General features: G+C 36.8%; 2 protein-coding genes across 2 annotated transcripts in view; one reads left to right on the top strand and one right to left on the bottom strand.

Moving 5' to 3' along the window:
- LOC126378047 (irregular chiasm C-roughest protein-like) overlaps positions 1-19,489 on the bottom strand; it is a 416,593-nt gene that overhangs the window by 251,336 nt on the left and 145,768 nt on the right. The window lies entirely within an intron of this gene.
- Positions 6,385-8,043, top strand: LOC126378164 (inner centromere protein-like). Its single transcript, XM_050026361.1, has 2 exons — positions 6,385-6,464; positions 7,055-8,043. The coding sequence occupies exons 1-2, from the start codon at positions 6,426-6,428 to the stop codon at positions 7,937-7,939; spliced, it is 924 nt and encodes a 307-aa protein (XP_049882318.1). The 5' UTR covers positions 6,385-6,425; the 3' UTR covers positions 7,940-8,043.

Genomic DNA, 19,489 nt, shown 5'->3' with positions numbered 1-19,489 from the left:
GCATTAACATCCCACCGCTAGGCACAGACCTCCCTTCAATCTGAGGGGAGTATACTCCACCATACTACTGCTCCAGTGCGGTGGAGGTGTATGGACTAGCCCGGGACCTACATCTTAATTTTTCGGACAATCGTAATGGTCAAGCCAACTATGTTAGTGAAAACTGCTTCATACAAATTAATATCTTTGTTGATTTTATGCATCCCTGATTGTAATTTTGAAACAATAATAAACGTTCATGTACCTTCTCGGTTCAAGATATTATGAAATTCTGATTAAGTAAATAAATACAGATCTGAAACTAACGGAAAAAATCTTCTTTCTATTTAACTTCTTATTTATTTTAATGAAGAAAAACGTAACAATTAGTCCGACATTTTATCACTTTTCTCTGTGATGTAACGGTGCGCTTTTTCATACAAATACCATTAGTAATTTGGTGTTTTGACGATTAGTAAAAAGTAACGGATTTGACTAATTGGAATCTAGCCAATTGGATCATGAATCAAGTTTTCACTTGGAAATATTTCATTTTTGTAAGTTTCGATTTGTAAATAATTATCTCAACGGTATGAAACAATAAACATGTTTCTAGTGTATGCTAATACTGTCATTACATTTCCAGATTCTTTTAAAACTCGACTCTTCAGATTCAGTACACTCATACACCTTAGAAAACTATAAATATTTATCAAAACATTTGGTCGATCCAGCTTCCATTGGGGGAAGCAAGACAAATGTTAAAAAAAGTTACATTTTAGTACTAATTTATAACGCAACTAATGTCGAACACGAAGCAGAGCATAATAAATATTATAACTACGATCAAGAGAACATAAACGATATTATTAATACTGTTAAATTAATAACAAGAAATAAAGTTGACGATTTATTTCTTGAAAAGGTTCTAAGGAATATGTTTTTGAGTACTTCATCTTCGGAAGCCAAAGAACAAAACGAAGAAATAAAGTCAAAAGAACTTGATTACAGTAATAACAATAACAAAGAAAGAGCATTGAAAGAAAATAAAAATATACTCTTGAGAGAATCAAAAACGCAGATGCTACATAATCAAAAGTTGAAAGATATAGAATATTTCATTAAAGATAACGTTTTAGCTGCTAAGTATGTCAGGTATGAAATAATAAGAATACAGAAGACAAAACAGATATTAGATCCCCTCAGACTGATGATTAAAGAACTGGAGGAACCAAAGTACGCTAAGGCAAAAGTAAAAGTTTTAGATTGTTTCTATAAATTCTTGAGTCAGATTAAAAAACCAGTGGACATATGGAACCATCCAACAAACCAATTGACCATATGGAATACATGGGATGACTCCTTTTCATTTTAGTTGAAAGTAAAGATGATGTATCGTGCTTATCTACTAGAAGTTCTTGCCATTTCATTTATATTTCACTGTTAATAAAGGCTTTCAGAAAACTACACTGTTTGTTTTCTTCAATACTACTATTGCCTGTAATATCTCACAGCTCAGACACTGCATACAAAACTCACGTTCTAACCGTGTGCCACCTTGAGACAGACAGTGCGCTTAACGGCTTACCGCTATTTAGACTAAAATGAGACTGAAGGGAGCGGAGGGAGGAGGGGTAGTATTATCGTAAAAAAACTCAGTCTTATTAATTTTATAATGCTCATACTCTATTGTAAAATCTACTTCTTATCATAAATTGCATAATAATGTAAAAAGCCCAAATAATAATGCTGATTGTGCTATTGTCCATTGTCCTAAATAAGAAGTAAGTAGACGAAAAAAAGAGAGAGAGTAGATGAAGTATTTATTGGTAAAGTAAGGAAATAATATTTAAGCACCTAAATAAACATTTTATCAACTTTTCTAACATCTATGACCAATTTAAATTATAAATTATATTATAATAAAACCAATTAACACAATATATTAATAGCTTTTTTCTAACTGATGCCATTGAGTTAGTACGTTTGTGTCGTGTCTCCACAGGTCAACAGGCAATTTTATTTGCTTGAAGAATTTAGTGAAACACTCCAGAACAGCTAATTTTCCTTTGTGATAACTCGGTTGCTCCAACGTCTGAATCATCTCTCTCAGTGGATCTATTATCATTCTTGTCTTCTGTATCCTTTTTATTTCATACAAAATGTACTTGGAACCGGCCATACTTCCCATAGCAAAATGCTCAATATCACTCAATTTCTTCTCGTGTCTTGCATACATTTGTTGAATTTGTTTTTCCTTTTTTTCCTGTTCCTTTTCAATTTCACTCATTTTCTTATTTTCTTTTGTCGTCTCTTTTTCAACTTTTGATACCTTTTTGTTGTCTTTTACTGTCGTTGTTACGGGCCCGTTCCTTAAGCTATCCTTGACTAAGTCTTTAGCTTCATTTGCATTTGAAAGTTCATCTCGATTATTTTTAAAATTACTGTAGTCTGTTATATTTGTGGAATCATAAAGGTCTATAAAGTCGTTTGATAAAAAACTGACGTTTTCGTCACCCTCTGCATGTTCATTTTCCACCGAAGCTATGTCGTCGAAATGATCTGACATAAAGTTATCCAAAGCATATGGGTCTATCGAATTAGAAAATTGAATTCTTATGAAAATCTGGAAATGTTATAATAAATATTAGAAGCGACAATCACCTACAGAGGACAAAGTATATTGCATATTCTGGACATTTGTTGAAGATGTCTAAATAATTATGTAAACTTACAATAATCGTGTATCTCCACGTAAATAATCTATTCATCGTGTTAATATTGTACACAATATTTCAAAAGCACGTAATTGTTAATTTCGCAAAGCAACGCTTGAGAACGCTTGAAGTAAACAAAGATTATTTCACAATTACCAATAAGATATCAGAAATATCAGAAAAGTGGAATGAGATGTGGAATTAAATAAAACATTACTTATTTCAGGAACCTACATGCATAGTGTAGGTGCACACCATTTAGTTTAGCTTGCTTGAACATTTAGCTTGCGCCTAGGTACTATTCTAATTTTAATAACTTCTATTGACAACCCTATCATTAATTTTTTTTTATGCAAATGACAACATTTGTCTTCTCACTACCGTTTTTTCTTCTACTCCATTGAACCACTGATTGTAAACGTGAACCAAAATTTGGTTAAATTAAATTCAGTGGATTTTACCACACTCTAGTCTAGACGTTTTCTTCTGACTGACAATCCTTAGACAACCAGCCCTCTACGGCCACTAGGAACATCCATGATATGTAGATAGCTGGCAAGGAGGGGTTCTGTATCTGACTCTGATTTTCAGTGTGATATGACTGAAATACTGAATACTGTATAATGCTTATAGCGTTCGTATATAATCGGAAAAAGAGCCTTATTACTCAGATCTATTAGAAGATTATGAAGAAAATAATGGGTTTAGAATCTATAGAATCGCATCCTGCATTGAACGAGTCTAAAAACATGAGATTAATGAATATGAAATAAAAATAGGTATAGGTACTATTGTTATCAAACTAAAAACTAATACATTTTGTTTTGTCACGGTTATCCTTAAGTGACATTGTTAAGGAAACGTGGTACCTACATTTTTTTTCACGATTCTCAGACTTAAAGGAAGGCCATGATTCAAAAAATTTCGTGGATTGGTTTATTTATTGTAAGTTTGTAGCATAAGCACGTACAATAAAACTATAATTTGCAGCAGTGCATTCTTGAACTACTTACATAAGAATATAAGTACTTCTGCATATATGTATAAGTCCATCACATTTTACCTGGGTATTTAAAAAAAAACCCCTATAAATACGTAATTTCTGTAGCGAAAATACAGCTAAATGTTAGTGAAACCGTAAGGAAAGAAAACTTACAGTCTATGCATCTAAAAGGACAATATGAGAATGAAAATAATTTTAAAAATACTAAAATCTTCTTGTGTTTTCCGGCAGGAAATTCCACTTGATATCAATCTCAGAATCATGGTCTGAATCATCTCCCAAAGTTTTCGTTACGGTGTCATTAACACCCTGTGCGTTTTACTATAAAGTTAAACTTATTGTGCAATGAGATACCTTTTGTCGACGGAATCAAATGATCTAAAGGCCCTTACTTGAAACCAACACTTCGCCATAGAAATACGCACTTTCAAAAGTTCACCCATCTAATTTCACCCTGTCAGAAAAGTTAATGTCACTCAGAGTAGCTGCAAGCTACTTTATAAAACATACTTCCATGTTGAAGATTCAACCATACCTTTGAACTATTATAGTAAATAGTGTATTGTATTTATTACAGATTATTTTAAGAACTCGTCTGTGTTACACCGAAAACGAAGATGATTCAGTAAACCCTCAAGATATTATCGCAAATTATTTATTTCGAAACTTAGATCTTAATATAATTAACGCTACACAAGATAGTGTTTCTGATGAGAATGAAAACAGTGATGTAGAGTCTAATGAAGCTGACACAACAGACAGTAAAAAAATTGTCGTTGTAACTACTGACGCAGTTTCAGAGGCAGATATAGTGAATATAATTAAAAATATCCGATCAAAAAACGTCCTAAATATTCATGAAGATAGCATTGCGTTCGATTTAGATTTACCTAAAATGCTAAGAATAGGGCACTCAATAGTTTCAGCAAACCATAAACAAAGAATTGCGACGGCGATAAAAAAGAATAGGAAGGACCCAATAAGAGAAGAACGAATGAAGAAAGAACAAGAGGACAGGGTGGCAGAAATAATAAAATTTCTCAAACCAAATATGATGAGTACACGCTACATTCACGACGAAGTGAAGAGAATAGAAAAAACTCAGGAAATAAGGGACCCTCTACGTAAAATGGTATGGTTTTTAGAAAGGTCAGCTTATAAAAAGTATCCCCTACTAAAAAACGTTAAGATATGTTACAAGAAGAACGTGAAGAAAGTTCAAGAATCGTTAGATTTGTGGAATCATGACACAAATAATCTCATTATGTGGCCGGTTAGGGACCCTATCCGTGATCCTGATCCTATACCATAATAGACTAAGTATTAATAATGTTCACATAGCACGGGTAAAACACACTTGGTGATTCTAGCTAGAATAACGGAAGTCAGGAACTGGGGGCACTGATTTTTTTTACTGTAGGGGTACCTTCTCGATTCTCCGCATCCGCGACTCTGTGTGTAGCATTAATGCTGCTGAAACCGAGCAATATTTGAATCCGTGGTTTGTGTCTCGTTGTTAGAAAATAATTGCATATTTCATAGGGTCTAGTAAAGGCAACTCTACAGTAATAAGTCTTGTTAAAAAAAGTTTTTATTCTCCTCTTCCATCGTGTGGGTTGTGTTTTTATTAAAACTGTGGTTTATGGTGCCGTGTGGTATCTACGTTAATTTACGCAATAGAAGCTTAAGAATGTTAAATTATTATAATATGAATTTGATTTTGTGTTTTATTTAGACAGTCATTATTTTCAGTCAGTATTTTAAAACGTTTAGTAAACTTTTAATTTGTATTTTGAAACATTTAATAAAAAAGTTTACGTGTGCACTTATTGAAATATTTTGCCTTGTGTTATCTTTGACGAAGGCTTTATAATAGGTACGGTTAAGTCTACGGTGAGATTCGACGTTATGGCAACTGGCGTTGAAAAGGCAACATCAAAGCAATTCATCCAAAGAATTAATATTACGCATATAAAACTATTTGCGCAATATCAACAAATGTCAAATAGCAATTTTGCTTTTTAGATAAATTGCTACGGGGCATTTTCTGACTTTTTACACCATGTTTATACATGTCAAGACTCCACATGTTTTACATGTATGCGTTTACATGGGTCGTGAATCACACGGTCGCCTGTGTATGTTAACCCTTTCACGGACAGAGGTCATGGGTCATTGATGGTTCATAATAGGTAATATGACACCTTGGAATCAGAACGTCATTACATGTTCTGTCCTTGAAAGTGTTAAGTTAATAATTATGTTCCAAGATTTTGTAACAATGCCCGACGGGGCACCCTCTAGTTTAGCTTATTGTCGTAAAATAATTTGTACCAGTTGAGAGCCCTCAGCGCTTCCCTTTTCCGCCCCAGTAATTAGTGCTATATTTATGACAATAACAATAAGTGTCACTCTCTTCTGTCTTCTCTTTTTTTGTCGTTTTCTTGTAAGTTTTGTAATTGTTTTTAATATTGTGAATATACATATATGTGCAATAGAGCGGTTGTGTATTGTATTGTAAATTGTTTGAATGACATTCACCACTTGGTCGCATCACCTTGGTTACAAAACCATAAACAGTGAAATGTTTTGTCACAGTATTGGTATCGTGTGATATTAAAAATACACACTTGCTTAATGTCAATATTATTGTTTATTACACGCTTCTTCAACTGTTAAAAACTACCAAGTTTTTCATCGATATTCGAACATCTAATGTTCAAATCATGATTCACGCGTTTACTTGGATATACTATACAGTATTTGTAAGTTTAAATACCTATAAATAAGTTAGTAGTCTAATTTCGTATATACACGAGTTAATACCATTATCACCAAAAGTCTGTAGCCATCCAGTTGATGATAGGCGTTCCATCAATTCGATCTGGAAGGTTAAATAGGCCGCAGCAAAGCAATTCATCTAGAAAAGCAATAATGCTATTTGACATTTGTTTGCATTGCGCACTTACTTTTATATACGCACATGTCAAATTACAATATTGCTTTTTTACCCCCCTGATCACCTGATAGAACTTCGTAGCTAGAGTAGATTATCAGATCCCGTTGCTCCCAACCGACTGAGTGCCCGAAATATTAGAAACTAGGAGTTTTAAAGGGTAGTGATTACCATCAGTGGGGTTAAAAAGGAAACTTCAATTCATCTAAAGATCAATATTTCTATTTGACATTATACAATGTCAATTAATCAAAACAAACAATCAATCAAACAAATGTCAATGTCAAACAGTAGGTGCCTATTATTGCTTTTTACATCAAAATCGCATTGTATCTGACTATACATTTAATACGTTAGCAGAATTAATAAAGTTATAATATATATTATTTTTTATTTCAGTTTATATTATCAATAATATATCTTTCAAATTCTTTAGATGACTTTGCCATTGACAACTTTATGTCAGACCAATGGCACGATATAGCTTCCGTTGAAAATAATAACGTGGATGATGACGTACAAATAACTGTCTATATATTGGATGACAATCACAATATTACATCACATAATGGTAGTAATTTACGGCAAGAAAAACTAGAGGTAGAAAATAAAAAAAGACCAATACCACCAATGCTAATGCAAGGAACAGATGAACAGCGAAGTAAAAAAAAACTTCAACTGATTGCCAACCCAAACCAATCGTCACAATCCACTCAAAAACAAAAAACGACAACTGAAATGCATAATCAAAACGACAAACAAGCGACTTCCACAAAAATAACCTACAAGAAGAAAAAAGATTTAGTAGAACGAAGGCAAATCCTTAACAATGATAATAAAAAACTAAACGAAACAAAAAAACCAAACAAAATATCAAAAAAAGAACAGACAAAGCAAGAGGAAGAAGAAAAAGCGAGACAAGAGAAACTGCGTATTGCACTGGAAAACAAGAAAAAGAGAGAAGAAGCCCAGATAAAGGAGCAAAAGGAGAGAAATGAAGAAATAATGAAATTTCTCAAACCAAACATGTTGAGTACACGGTACATCTATGACGAAATTATGAGAATAGAAAGAACTCATGAGGTAAGGGATGGCCTTCGCAAAATGGTGTGGTTTTTAGAGAGGTCATTTTATAAAAAATATCCTTTGTCACGTAACGTTATGAAGTGTTATCAAAACCACATCAAGTCCGTGCACGATGCTCTTGATTTGTGGAATCATCGGACTAACAACCTTCTATACTGGCCTGTTAGGAGCCCGTTCCATGACATTGATTTCATATAAGTAGGTGCTTAATCAGTCGTGGATGAAGACAATGATAACATTGTAAGTAATGTTTCCATAGAGAGCACGGAAACAAAATCAGTTAAGTACTTACTTAAAGAAAATTTTACCAATTTTTACACTTTGCTTTTATATTAAGTAGTAAATTAGTGTGATAAGTTTTATTTTTCAATATAAATAAATTAGATTGAATTGTATTGTATTTGAATCAATAACCTATTAACTATGAAAGAAATAAAAAGACAGAGAGAGAGAGACAGAAAGAAAAAAGAAAAGATTTATTTCCATATTATGGCGTTTACTTTGAGTCCCCAGACGTCGATTCCAGCTACGGTGCGTGTCTTTACAGTGTTTAAATTTATTCCTAATTAACTTATCTGCTGTATTGACCCCAAAACAACATAGGAACATTCTCTACACGTCAAAATACGTATTAAGCAATGTGAAGGTACCAATGCATAGAATTCGGATGTATACAGTTAAAGATAAGTAAGAAGTGGTGCAAGAAACTCCTCGACGACAGTACTACTCTTACTACCAGATGCGTACCTGGATGTGATAAAGGTCATAATTTAATAACCAAATACAAAGATAAAAGATGAAATGAAATTAGAAGATTAAACGAAGGCAGTACTGGACACCATACTTTTATTTTTAGTAGGGAACATTGCCTGAAAAGTCGCCTCATTTATCTAAAAGGTCACAACAAAATATGTCAAATAGCAATACCTATTGCTTTGTGATCTTTTTTTAGATGAATTGCTTCGTTGTGGTCTTTTTAATTCGCCTACCCGCAAAACACTTCTTATGGTCCATGTTTTCCTTCCTTCAGCGCTTATCGGTATCGACCTTCTCCGAGTAGGGTTGCCAGGTGTCTAGTTCTTTTGCGGTTGTGTCCGGCCAAATATTTGCGTTTTAGGCTTGTCCGGCTTTTGTTAGGCTTTTTGTTAGAGTGGCGATACCTACGACGATGGGCCAGGCGTATAACTGCCTGTGACTACACACACTTTTTTCATCAATCCATCTGGAAAAACAGTCCGGCAAAAAAAAACATGTCCGGCTTTTACGGCCAAATGTCCTCATATAGCGCCGATTCCGGCCTTTGTATTTTAGGGTCTGGCAGCAGAGTACGGTCCGAGCCATTTTTCTCAATCATAATCCCTTCAGATAATGCTCGAGGTAACTCAAGCACATTGTTTCATTTTTTACCTGGCGAATTACTAAATAGTAGCTATAGACACTAATCATCCGAGGGGGAACCTGGGGTTCTGTACTATAAGCTAAAGCCTAGGTTACACAGTGCGAGCTAACATGCGAGCTGACCGAGTCAGTTATTGAGGTGCAGCTACTACGTACGTGTGACAGCATCATACGAGTTACTGTCATGTGCGAGTGGGACAGTTGCTCGCGTCAGAGTTACTTCAACATTTTTTTGTTTTTACTCGCTACTTGCCTTCCCCCACCACACCACTCGCACGCCGCTCGGTCGTCAACTCGCACGATTTTGCGAAATGACAGTAGCTCATACGCTCGGGCCCACGCCGGGTACAGTGTTTCTTGTTTGGGCGACATGATACAAACGAATTATACTAGTACACTGGTATAGTAGCTGTCTTCTGCGACGCCAGCAGTTTGCATAGTGTGACCGTGTGAGGCGAGTCGAGCTACTGTCACACAGGCACAGTAGCTGTCTATTGTCACATCAGCTGCTCGCACTGTGTAACCTAGGCTTTACACTTCTCACATACCCCAGTCTCTCTCACCAACAACTGTAACTTAATATTGTTTTATTGTTAATTAGGTACCAATTATCGTGTTGATGAGAGAGTAATAAACATATTATTATATTTTTTTAATAAATCCGGAAAGAGACACGTCAAAAAACCCCAATTGGTTTCAATATAATCAGTCAAATATGTTGTTGCAGTTTCAGTATCAAGTGGTATTAGTATTTCCAATGTCTTTGTTTATTCCACGCTCCTTTGACCGTTAAAGGTTATCAAGTTTTCTGCGAAATATAGTTTATGTAGTGTTCCAAACATGAACCACGTATTTACTTGGACATACTATATAGTTTTTGTAAGTATGATGGGTTTGTTTAGTTGCTGCTTAACGACCACTGTGGTCCAGTGGTTGAGCGTTGGAGTGTCGAATATCAAATCCCGGTGCGGAGTTATAACAAAAATCACTATTTGAGCCTTGGTTTGGTTAGGACATTGCAGGCTGCTCGCCCGAGTGTCCGAAAGTACGATGATCCGTACTTCAGAAGGCACGTTATGCCGGTGGTCCCGGCTACTACTTACATAAGTAAGTACGTAGCACTACGTGAGTCATGTCAGAACAGGGGCCTTTGGCAGCACAATAATAACCCTGACACCAAGGTTGTTGAGGTTGGTAATCCACCTCACAACCTACACGATAGAAGAAGATTGGTGTCATTGTTTCGAATTTGAATTGGTCTGTCATTGGATGACCACAAAACACAGCAACTTGAATTCGAATCCTTTAAATTTCAAGATTCTTATTGATCATTAGAATACAGATCTTTAAGCAGTAAAGTGTACTTATAAAACTATACACAATATTCTTACCTGTGCTGAGAGTTTAGGAACTAATTCTTTAAATTTTATTTTCAGATTATATCACGAATACATTTCTCATATTCATTAGATAGATTCGTATTAAATAACTCAACGTCAGAACAATGGGATGACCTATCTTCCAATGAAAATACTGATGGTAATGATAATATAGAAATAACTGTTTACATATTAGACAGCCATCATAGTAAAGTTAAAAATAATAAATCTTATAATAATTATAGTGGTATGTACCAAGAAACTAAGGATGTAATCGAGAACCCCGAAGTTCCTAAAATAGCTGCAGAGAATTATGTGGTCTTACGAAAAATGTTTACAATGTCTAAAAAAGAACCTCACGTAAAAAATAAACAGGAAAAAAAAAGTGTAGGGGAAAGAAAAAGCAGAAGATTAGATAACATAATGCCAAAACCGACGCTGACGCCAGAAGAAGAATCAGAAGAGAAACGAATAAAAAAAGAAATAGAAGAGCGACAAAAGCCCTACCCAACAAAACTGTTGAGCTCTACTCAGGAACAAGTAACCAAAACACAAACAAAAAGTCAAAAAGAGAAGAAAGTACCAGCCAAACTAGTAACTTGGAAGGGAACAAAAAGAAATGAAAAGCAAGTGTCGCCTTATCCTACAAAATCGCCTAAGGAGGAAAAAGAATCAAAAATACTACTGGAAAAAATAGCAAGACGACCAAAACCCTACCCTACCATGGAAACAAGAGAAAGTCAAACTAAATCAAAAATAATAGCGTCGAGCGCTACAACAAAAATGGGAAAGAATAACAAAATAAGAAAACTACGCCTACCTAGAATGAAAGTCACGACATTAAGCCCCAGAGAATATAAAGAAAAAATTTTAGAAGCGGACGTGAGAAATCAACGAATAAAGTTACAAAATAAGGAAAAACAAATATTGGAACATGGTTCAAACAAAACAACAAGTAAAAAAAGACCTAAAAAAAATAAAAGAGAGCAAGAAAAGAAAGAGGATGAAGTAAATAAGAAAGTAGAAGAAGAGAAAATAAGACACGAAAAAAACGTAAAAGAAATGTACCAGCGCCACAATAATAAGTTAATAAAAATTGAAAATTTTCTCAAAGATAATTTTGCAGCCTCCAAGTTTGTTAAGTACGAAATAAAGAGAATACAAAAGACAAAAGTAGTTTACGACGAATACAGACAAATGATAGCGCAGTTAGAAATGGGGACATTTCAAAAACCTAGACTAGCTGTTCTTGCATGTTTTAAGAAATTCTTCAAAGAAATCACTTATCCTAAGGATGTATGGAGACATCGTGTAAACAAAATAACTATATGGGATCCGTGGATCGAAGATGCTGATGAATTTCCTTTTAAAATATTAAAAATGGAATCATAAGCAGACCGGATGTTGTTGGATTCATATAAAAAATGTTTAAAAATTTAAACAAAACCCAAAAGCTAAAAATATAAGCAGAAGCGCCTAACGCGTAAACTAAGTGCAAACGAGTCACATTACGCACGCTCTCCCCTTTCCTCCTTAGCGGCTCACGGCCATATAAGGCTAAAGTAAAACAAAGATATGACTTAAATTAGCTTCTAAATGTTTCGATTCTGCACTGCACTACTGATTAAATCCCCTAGTAGTTGCGGCTTCAAAATACATCCCGCGTCTATCTATCTATCTACTCAGCCTGTATCCACCCATTGCTGGGTATAAGCCTCTTTCACGCCATCCTTTCCGGTCCTGTGCAAGTCTCATCCATTGCTTTCCGGCATACCTCACAATTTCATCCCACCACCGGGCTGGTGGTCTGCCTCGATATCGCGTACAATCCTTGGCCACCATTCAGTAACAGCCTTAGTCCATCTGTTGTTTTCCCGTCTTGCCAAGAGTCCCGCCCATGTCCACTTAAGCCTAGCGATTTGTATACCTACATCTTCGACTTTAGTGCGTTTAGTGCATCCCGCGTAGGTACCGAAAAATATTGGCAATCATCGTCGATTACTCTAGCTATCAGGCAGCCAATTAGCTCGCGATAACAAACACTTCAGAACCCCGATATCAACCCCCTGGTGAGTTTCCCTCTTTCAGTACTCATCACTATCGGCCCACTAGGATCGACTTAATGTTTCAAATATTATGGGACTATTGAAGTAAACAAAACAGCAACAGGTTATAGTTTTATTGGTTGATGACGTAAAGGAGTCTCGGAGACAAATCCTTGGTCATCTTCACGAGGTTGTAAATCTTGGACCCTGGAAGTATCTTCACCTGCACGGATTCCTGAAAAGTGATCATTTTGAGTCAGTACCATAGAATAAGGAGTAATTCAGACATCACACACATACGCGTGTACGATAACGCCAATCTGTAGTGTCTGTGTAAAATGGGGTTTTTTGTATGAAGCTAGCATAATATTTAGGTGGTGCAAGACCTGAAAGTGGCACCCCTCAGCCCCTTAAAATAAAAATTGTTGTTTACGGCTACCCGGTATGAGCAATCTAACCCAATGAAGTTAGCTTGCGGCCAGGGTGAACCAGTCTTGGTTAATTATGGCAACCCCCCTCATTTTGCGCCCGGTGCGGTGGCACACGTCGCACCGCCTTAGGGCCGCCACTGTGACCAACTAATGTCTGATCTATACAGGATTTGTCGTTGGTCCTGGTTACTACTTACTGATGTAAATAAGTAGTGATAACATGAACTATGTCATGGTCCTTGACGACTCAATAATAATCCTGACACCAGTGTTGCTAAGGTTGGTCATCCGTCTCACAACCCACGCGAATTTAAGAGACTATCAACTTTTTGGGTTTACTTACTAAACGATTTGAACTTCTCAAAGGCTGCTTGACTGGATCTGGCACGTCCTCTTTCCACACACCATTCCAATAGTCCTGAAAAATTACGTTGGCTTAAGCAATGACACATCCCGGAAACTGTATGTAAAATGCTCGTTCCATACCGCCTGGCGGGTAAGAAGGAGAAGAAGAAGAAGCAGAAGAAGAACAAGAAGCAGAAGAAGAAGAAGTTAAAAATGAGTCCGCGCGCGCTCCCTTGCTCTTTAACGCCTTACGGCAATTTAGACTGAAGTGAGACAAGATTGAGGGGATGCCTGTGCCTAGTAGTACCTATAGGACGTAATAGGCTATTTCATGTGAATAATTTCAGCCTGCAAAGTTCTAATCAAACTAGGAATGGTCTGACAAACTGTTATATTGGTTAATAGTTCCCAATAGGAATGGGTTCTCAGTGGTTGAGCGTAGGATTCCAAACGAACCCGGGCCTCCAGGTCGTGAGGTCAACACTCTAACCACTAGCCCACGAAAGCACTTGGAATTGATAGTTGAATGGTGGATGGACAGTAACACCACTCACCCCACTCCTTAATATTTCCGCCTGCAGTTTCTCATCGTCATATTTCTTTGGACGGGCCCGCTCTTTAAGAAGGGACTGTTTTGCTATAGCCAGTACAAATTCTGGAGATGCCTGTGAAAAAAAAAATAGCAAATACAACACAAAACTAGGAAACTTTATTGCTCACCCAAGCCATCAGGAGTTTTTCATGGCTGATTCCTGTTCCTGGTAGTGGTTTATAGCAATGCAATAGATATTGCTTCAGAGCAATAAGGCCGCCCATTTGTCCTGTTGCTAAATGTGTGTATGTTTTGTTTGTGTGCAATAAGGGTATCTTTGATTTCAAATCAAATCATAAATACATAAATATGGAGAACAAAACAGACGGGCTCATTGCTAAGTGGCAACCAATCTGTTCCTGGCAACCATTGGATATAGGCAGCGTATAGGAGACTCAAATAACAAAGTACCTTCACTGGTGTCAATTTGTCTTGATCTTTCGCTATCTTCTTTAGCGCCTGTGAAAAAAAAGTAAAATAAATAGTTCTCTAGTTACTAATATACTAATTAAAGAATATAGTGAGTGACACCTCTTTGGACCGTCCCCTCAGGGCGACCAGAGGCACCCTGTCCTGTCGTTTCCGCCAGTAGTTATTTCCGCCGCGCATATCCTTTATTTTATAATTATGTCATGTCAGTGTGTGTAAACTCTTACATAACATTTGATCTACTTTATGGTTTGTTTCACCAGAACCTTAACAATTATCTTTTGTCTATGCGCTGTGCGCGGCCATATATTTTGTCTGTGCTCTATCTCTCTCTCTATGGTATTGTTTTTTATATATCGGATGCGTGTGCGCGAATTTTATTAATTAATAAATAGTGTCTCACAGATTGGACTTTAACTACTGAACCCAAATAGACTAAAAGCACATAATAACGACACTGACACTGTTGCAACAGTGTCGTAATATCGGGAGTCTCATATCCCCATTTAAACGCGGTAAGAACCCGTTATTATGTGCTTTAATCATGATAATAACCGCGTAAACTTAAAACAATGTACTAATATACTTACAGGGCTTTAGTGACATCGTAATGAAAACTTTTAGGGATGATTCAGGCCCCGAATCTGAGTTGATATCAAGTGTCATTTTCCGTCGCAAAAGTATGGAACGGAAAATAATTTTCAAAAACTCGTATTTCGTGAATTTTTCCACAGGAAACTCTACTTGATATCAACTCAGAATCATGGTCGGAATCATCCCTCTCAGTATTTGTTACGATGTCACTCTATCTACTTGTATGTACTTTCACCGGGTGTAGGCTGCATTGTTGCCGATTATAGCACATAAAACTGTATTATATTTTCGTTTGTCGATAAATAGTGTCGGCCTTCATTTACGACGAGTTATTTTATTATTTTATTTAATTGTCTCTTTGGTCCAGTGAGTGGGTCCATGGTTAAGCGTTGAGTGTTAAGCGGAAGTACCGGGTTCGAATCCTGGTGAGGACATATTACAAAAATCACTTCGTGAGCTCTGGTTTGGTTAGGACTATGCAGGCTGATCACCCGATTGTCCGAAAGTAATATGATCCGTGCATCGGAAGGCACGGTGACTCGTTAATCCTGGTTACTATTTACGCATGTAAGTACGTAGTGGTTACATGGGTCATGTCAGGGACCTATGGCCGCTCAGTAGTAACCCCTGACACCAGGTTTGATGGGGTTGGTAACACAAACCACAGGATAGAAGAAGAATAAAAAAAATATATTACCGCTTTGACAGCTTCGTCTAAGCGTTTTTCTGCTTCTTCATCGATTTGAAACGGCTCTTTCTGGAAAAAACAGGACATTTTAGTCTGATTTGGTCGGAGGTTCATGTTTCTCTATGAGTTTTGCTAATGGTCTAGTAACATATTATTATACTTAGTAGTAATGGTTATTAGCATTATTTTCCCTAGCGTTATTTCGTTTTTCACAGGGTCCTAACCTAACCTGAAGATTTTGACAGGTCCGGTCTTTTTCAGAAGCTTTTTTTTGGCGTGACTTATTGTAGTTTTAACTACTTGGCCGAACAAATGGGGAGCGGTGAGGGCCTGGTACAAAATTGGTGGCCAGTTTGGCGCGAACCTCGGCTCAGAGCGTCGTCTAAGAGAAAAATATTTGAAAGAATCAATCGAACCTCGCGGGAAATCGTCAACCAAGCCGGCGGGGTCGTTATCGGGGCGTTTATAGAAGCGACTACTAGTCCGACCTTCCAAACCGAAGAGAAAATTAGCCCAATACAGGTTAGGTCTCCGTCTTCTTCTTTGCGAGTCGATGGCGATCGATACTAAATTTTTGCTGACCAATAATTGGCCACGCTTACGGCATTGTCAGTGGCTTCGTAAAGGTCTTTAATAGTGCAGGTGTTAGGGCACTTAGGACAGCACCAAAGGTGAGCCATAGTTTGTGGTGATACTCCACACTCGCAATCATCGCAACCATCAACCAGGTATCCCCACCTGCAGAGATTATCCTTGCAGCGGCCAACCTGTAAGTTTCGTTCATGGAAATTCGCATTTTTCGGGAATGCGTCTTCTCGCGTCGTCACTTCAGTTAGCGAAACAGAACCCTAAACTTAGGAAACTAAGTAGCTAAAATTATAAAAAAGCTGACGAATGAAGATTTACCTCATAATAAGGATATTGCGGTACAAATCGACGACCGAAATCAGTGTAAAGATTTGGCACAAAAGTATGTCTGTTCGATGCAAACATCTCGGCCTTACTGCCAGCAGCAACTTCTTCCGTGAACCGTTTCACGTATTTTTCAGCATCTGCCTAGAAATATAGGTATTAGCATAAGTCGTCAGTATTATACAGGGTGTTAGCGCCATCGTAACGGAAACTTTGAAATAAAAGATGCATTGTGACTGTTAGATGAAGCTGCTGTCATGGCAGCTCCCGATCCCAAGACACTTCGCGTCATAGGGTTAAAACACACACACACACACCTATAGCTGTAATTTTAAAGAGTCTATTTCTATAACAATGCCTTGCCATGTACTATGAAAATAGGGAGGAAGAGAGCCTGGTGATCCGTAACACAGGCATTCCGTGTAGTATGGACACCAGTCTCTCTCACAATAGAAACATGTTCACTGTGAGTATAGGTTAAGTTTTACTGTAATTGTGAGTGAGAAATAAACTTACTTTTATTTATTTATTTTTATTTTTTATCCATGAAATTAGAAGGTTAAACGCTGGAAAATCCGTGCAGCGTGTTAGTGAAAACTGCACTTAAGATAAATTAATAACTCATTGGTGCAAGTCTGACACCAGCACCGGGCTTCGAACCGGCGCGGCGCTCTCCGTTTGAGAATCAAGGCGGTGACCACAGAAACACTGTGACGTTTATTCTAAATACTTATAGATAGCTAATAAATCAATAACTTACCAATAATTTCATGTCTTTTTGTGCTTTTAATTCCACTGCGCTTGAGAAATCTGACTCCTGATTCTGTTGAAGAAAATTATATTGAAAAATTACTTTAAAAACACTCCTGTTACCTTAAATGGGTTGGGCAGATCCACAAGTAATCAGAAGACAACTTACAGCCACTTTTGATAAGAAGTCCTAAGATGATTAAGTACGATAAGGTGCATAAGTCCAATCAGTTTCTTGCAAAGTAATAAATTAACTGGTTGCACTTAACACCTCCTGGTTGCATGTCGTTTCTGTAATAGGCCAAAATCACCTACAAAAACATAAATTTTACAATTATGACGACTAATGGTTCATAATTTCACCACTGTTTACAAATAATTCGCTGCACCTACTTAGACGAATCGGCTCGAAATCTAAACCACTGAATTCGACTTTAGGAGTTTGTATTCATATTCAGAGTTTGGAAAAATAGAGCAGTGGTTTTCCGCCCCACAGTACTCTGTCTGACGCAAGTGGGATGGCGCCCAGAGTATACTATTTGAAAGCTGTACTATGACTCCTGTCCTCCGCCTCTGAATAGTAGGTACTGGTACACTCTGTTACCAAGTTACAGTCCCTGTGACTTGCCCTTTTTGTTCTGCATTAGCGTACCGATATCTCCCATCTCCGCCTCTGCAACCGTTGAGGTCTTCACCCGTATCCTTAGGCAAGAGTTCTACGTTATACCCCGTAGGTCTGGGTCCCTATCGGAACTCAGTCGTAGGCGTCCCGTCTCCGCCTCTGCAACCATCGAGATTTTTTTTATATACTTAAGTAAAACATACTAAAGTGGACTTACAGTATCATTGCAACCTCCAAAAGGGAATTGGCACCAGAAAACACATAACGCACTTATAATAATCCTCATGTTAGACTTAGAATCTATAGGTAATTAAAAAAAAAACCGGTACCTAGTAAAAGTCATTCAATTAAATTTCTAATTTCAAACTGTGATTAGATATTTTAATAGTCATAGGATGTAAAATCTTTAAAGGAAGTAGTACTTACTTAGAATTATGTGTATGTCATGGCCAGGTCTTAGAATAGATTATTTCATGATGTTTTCGACCTTTTCGAATTTTCATGAACTAGAATATCATTCGATGGCCATATCATGATGTGATTCTGACATAACCTCGTAAGAACCAGATGCCTTTTAAAATCCAAATCCCATTGTTTACCTTTTCACGGGCAAAGACCATGGGACATCGATGGTTCATAATAGATAGTATGACACCTTGGAATCGGAACGTCTTTAGACGTTCTGTCCTTGATAGTGTTAACTATTGTGTCTGGAAATCCGGTTCTAACGAGGATAAACAGCCTATGTATATGTCCCACTGCTGGGACTCCCCTCCATCAACCGGAGGGAATATGGAACATACTCCGCCACGCTACTCCACTGCGGGTTGGTGGAGATAATTAGCTTATGTAATGTTATACTCCAAGGTTGCCTGGAAGAGATTACTACCTAGCAATAAGGCCGCCTATTGTATTCTTTTTGTTTCGTATCTTTGCATTTTCCGTGTGTGCAATAAAGCATTTGTTATTTTATGTGATGTACCTACCTACCTATTACCTAGCAAATGTAAATAAGTGTACCTACTTACACTTACCCATTTATTTTCGTTTATTGTTTTACGTTTCACTCATCATGAATCAGCGTGAAAGTACCTACCTAATTAATACCCAAAGTGCCGCATTTTAAAATGCATCATAGAGTTTTATAACAAGTGTATAGATCTACAGAAATCAAGTCTGCCTACCCTGATAAAACTTTCTCATATTTTAACACGTTACTGGTAAAGTTCATCAGGAACTATTTTTTTTTTTAATTCTCCACCCGCCACAAAAAATATGTTTAAAACTACTACATAGCCTTCTTTATAAACGTACAAATTAATGTCATTAAATATTGCCACACCAAAAAATATAGTAGGTTTACCACAGCGAAGAAAGATCAAAGACCAGTTATAAGGATAATTTCATCATATACATTTGAAGCAAAATAAGATTTTGTTGTGAATGTTTATTACGATTTTTTAAAATACATACAAACTCTGTAAATTTTAATAAGGTTATAATGTCTTGGTAGGATTTGCAGAAATTAGGTAGGTATCTGGAATTTAATAGAAATGACATTTT

This window comes from Pectinophora gossypiella, chromosome 25 (assembly GCF_024362695.1).
Source record: "Pectinophora gossypiella chromosome 25, ilPecGoss1.1, whole genome shotgun sequence".
NCBI classification, from domain to species: Eukaryota; Metazoa; Arthropoda; class Insecta; order Lepidoptera; family Gelechiidae; genus Pectinophora; species Pectinophora gossypiella.
This window is presented reverse-complemented; position numbering and strand designations above follow the sequence as displayed.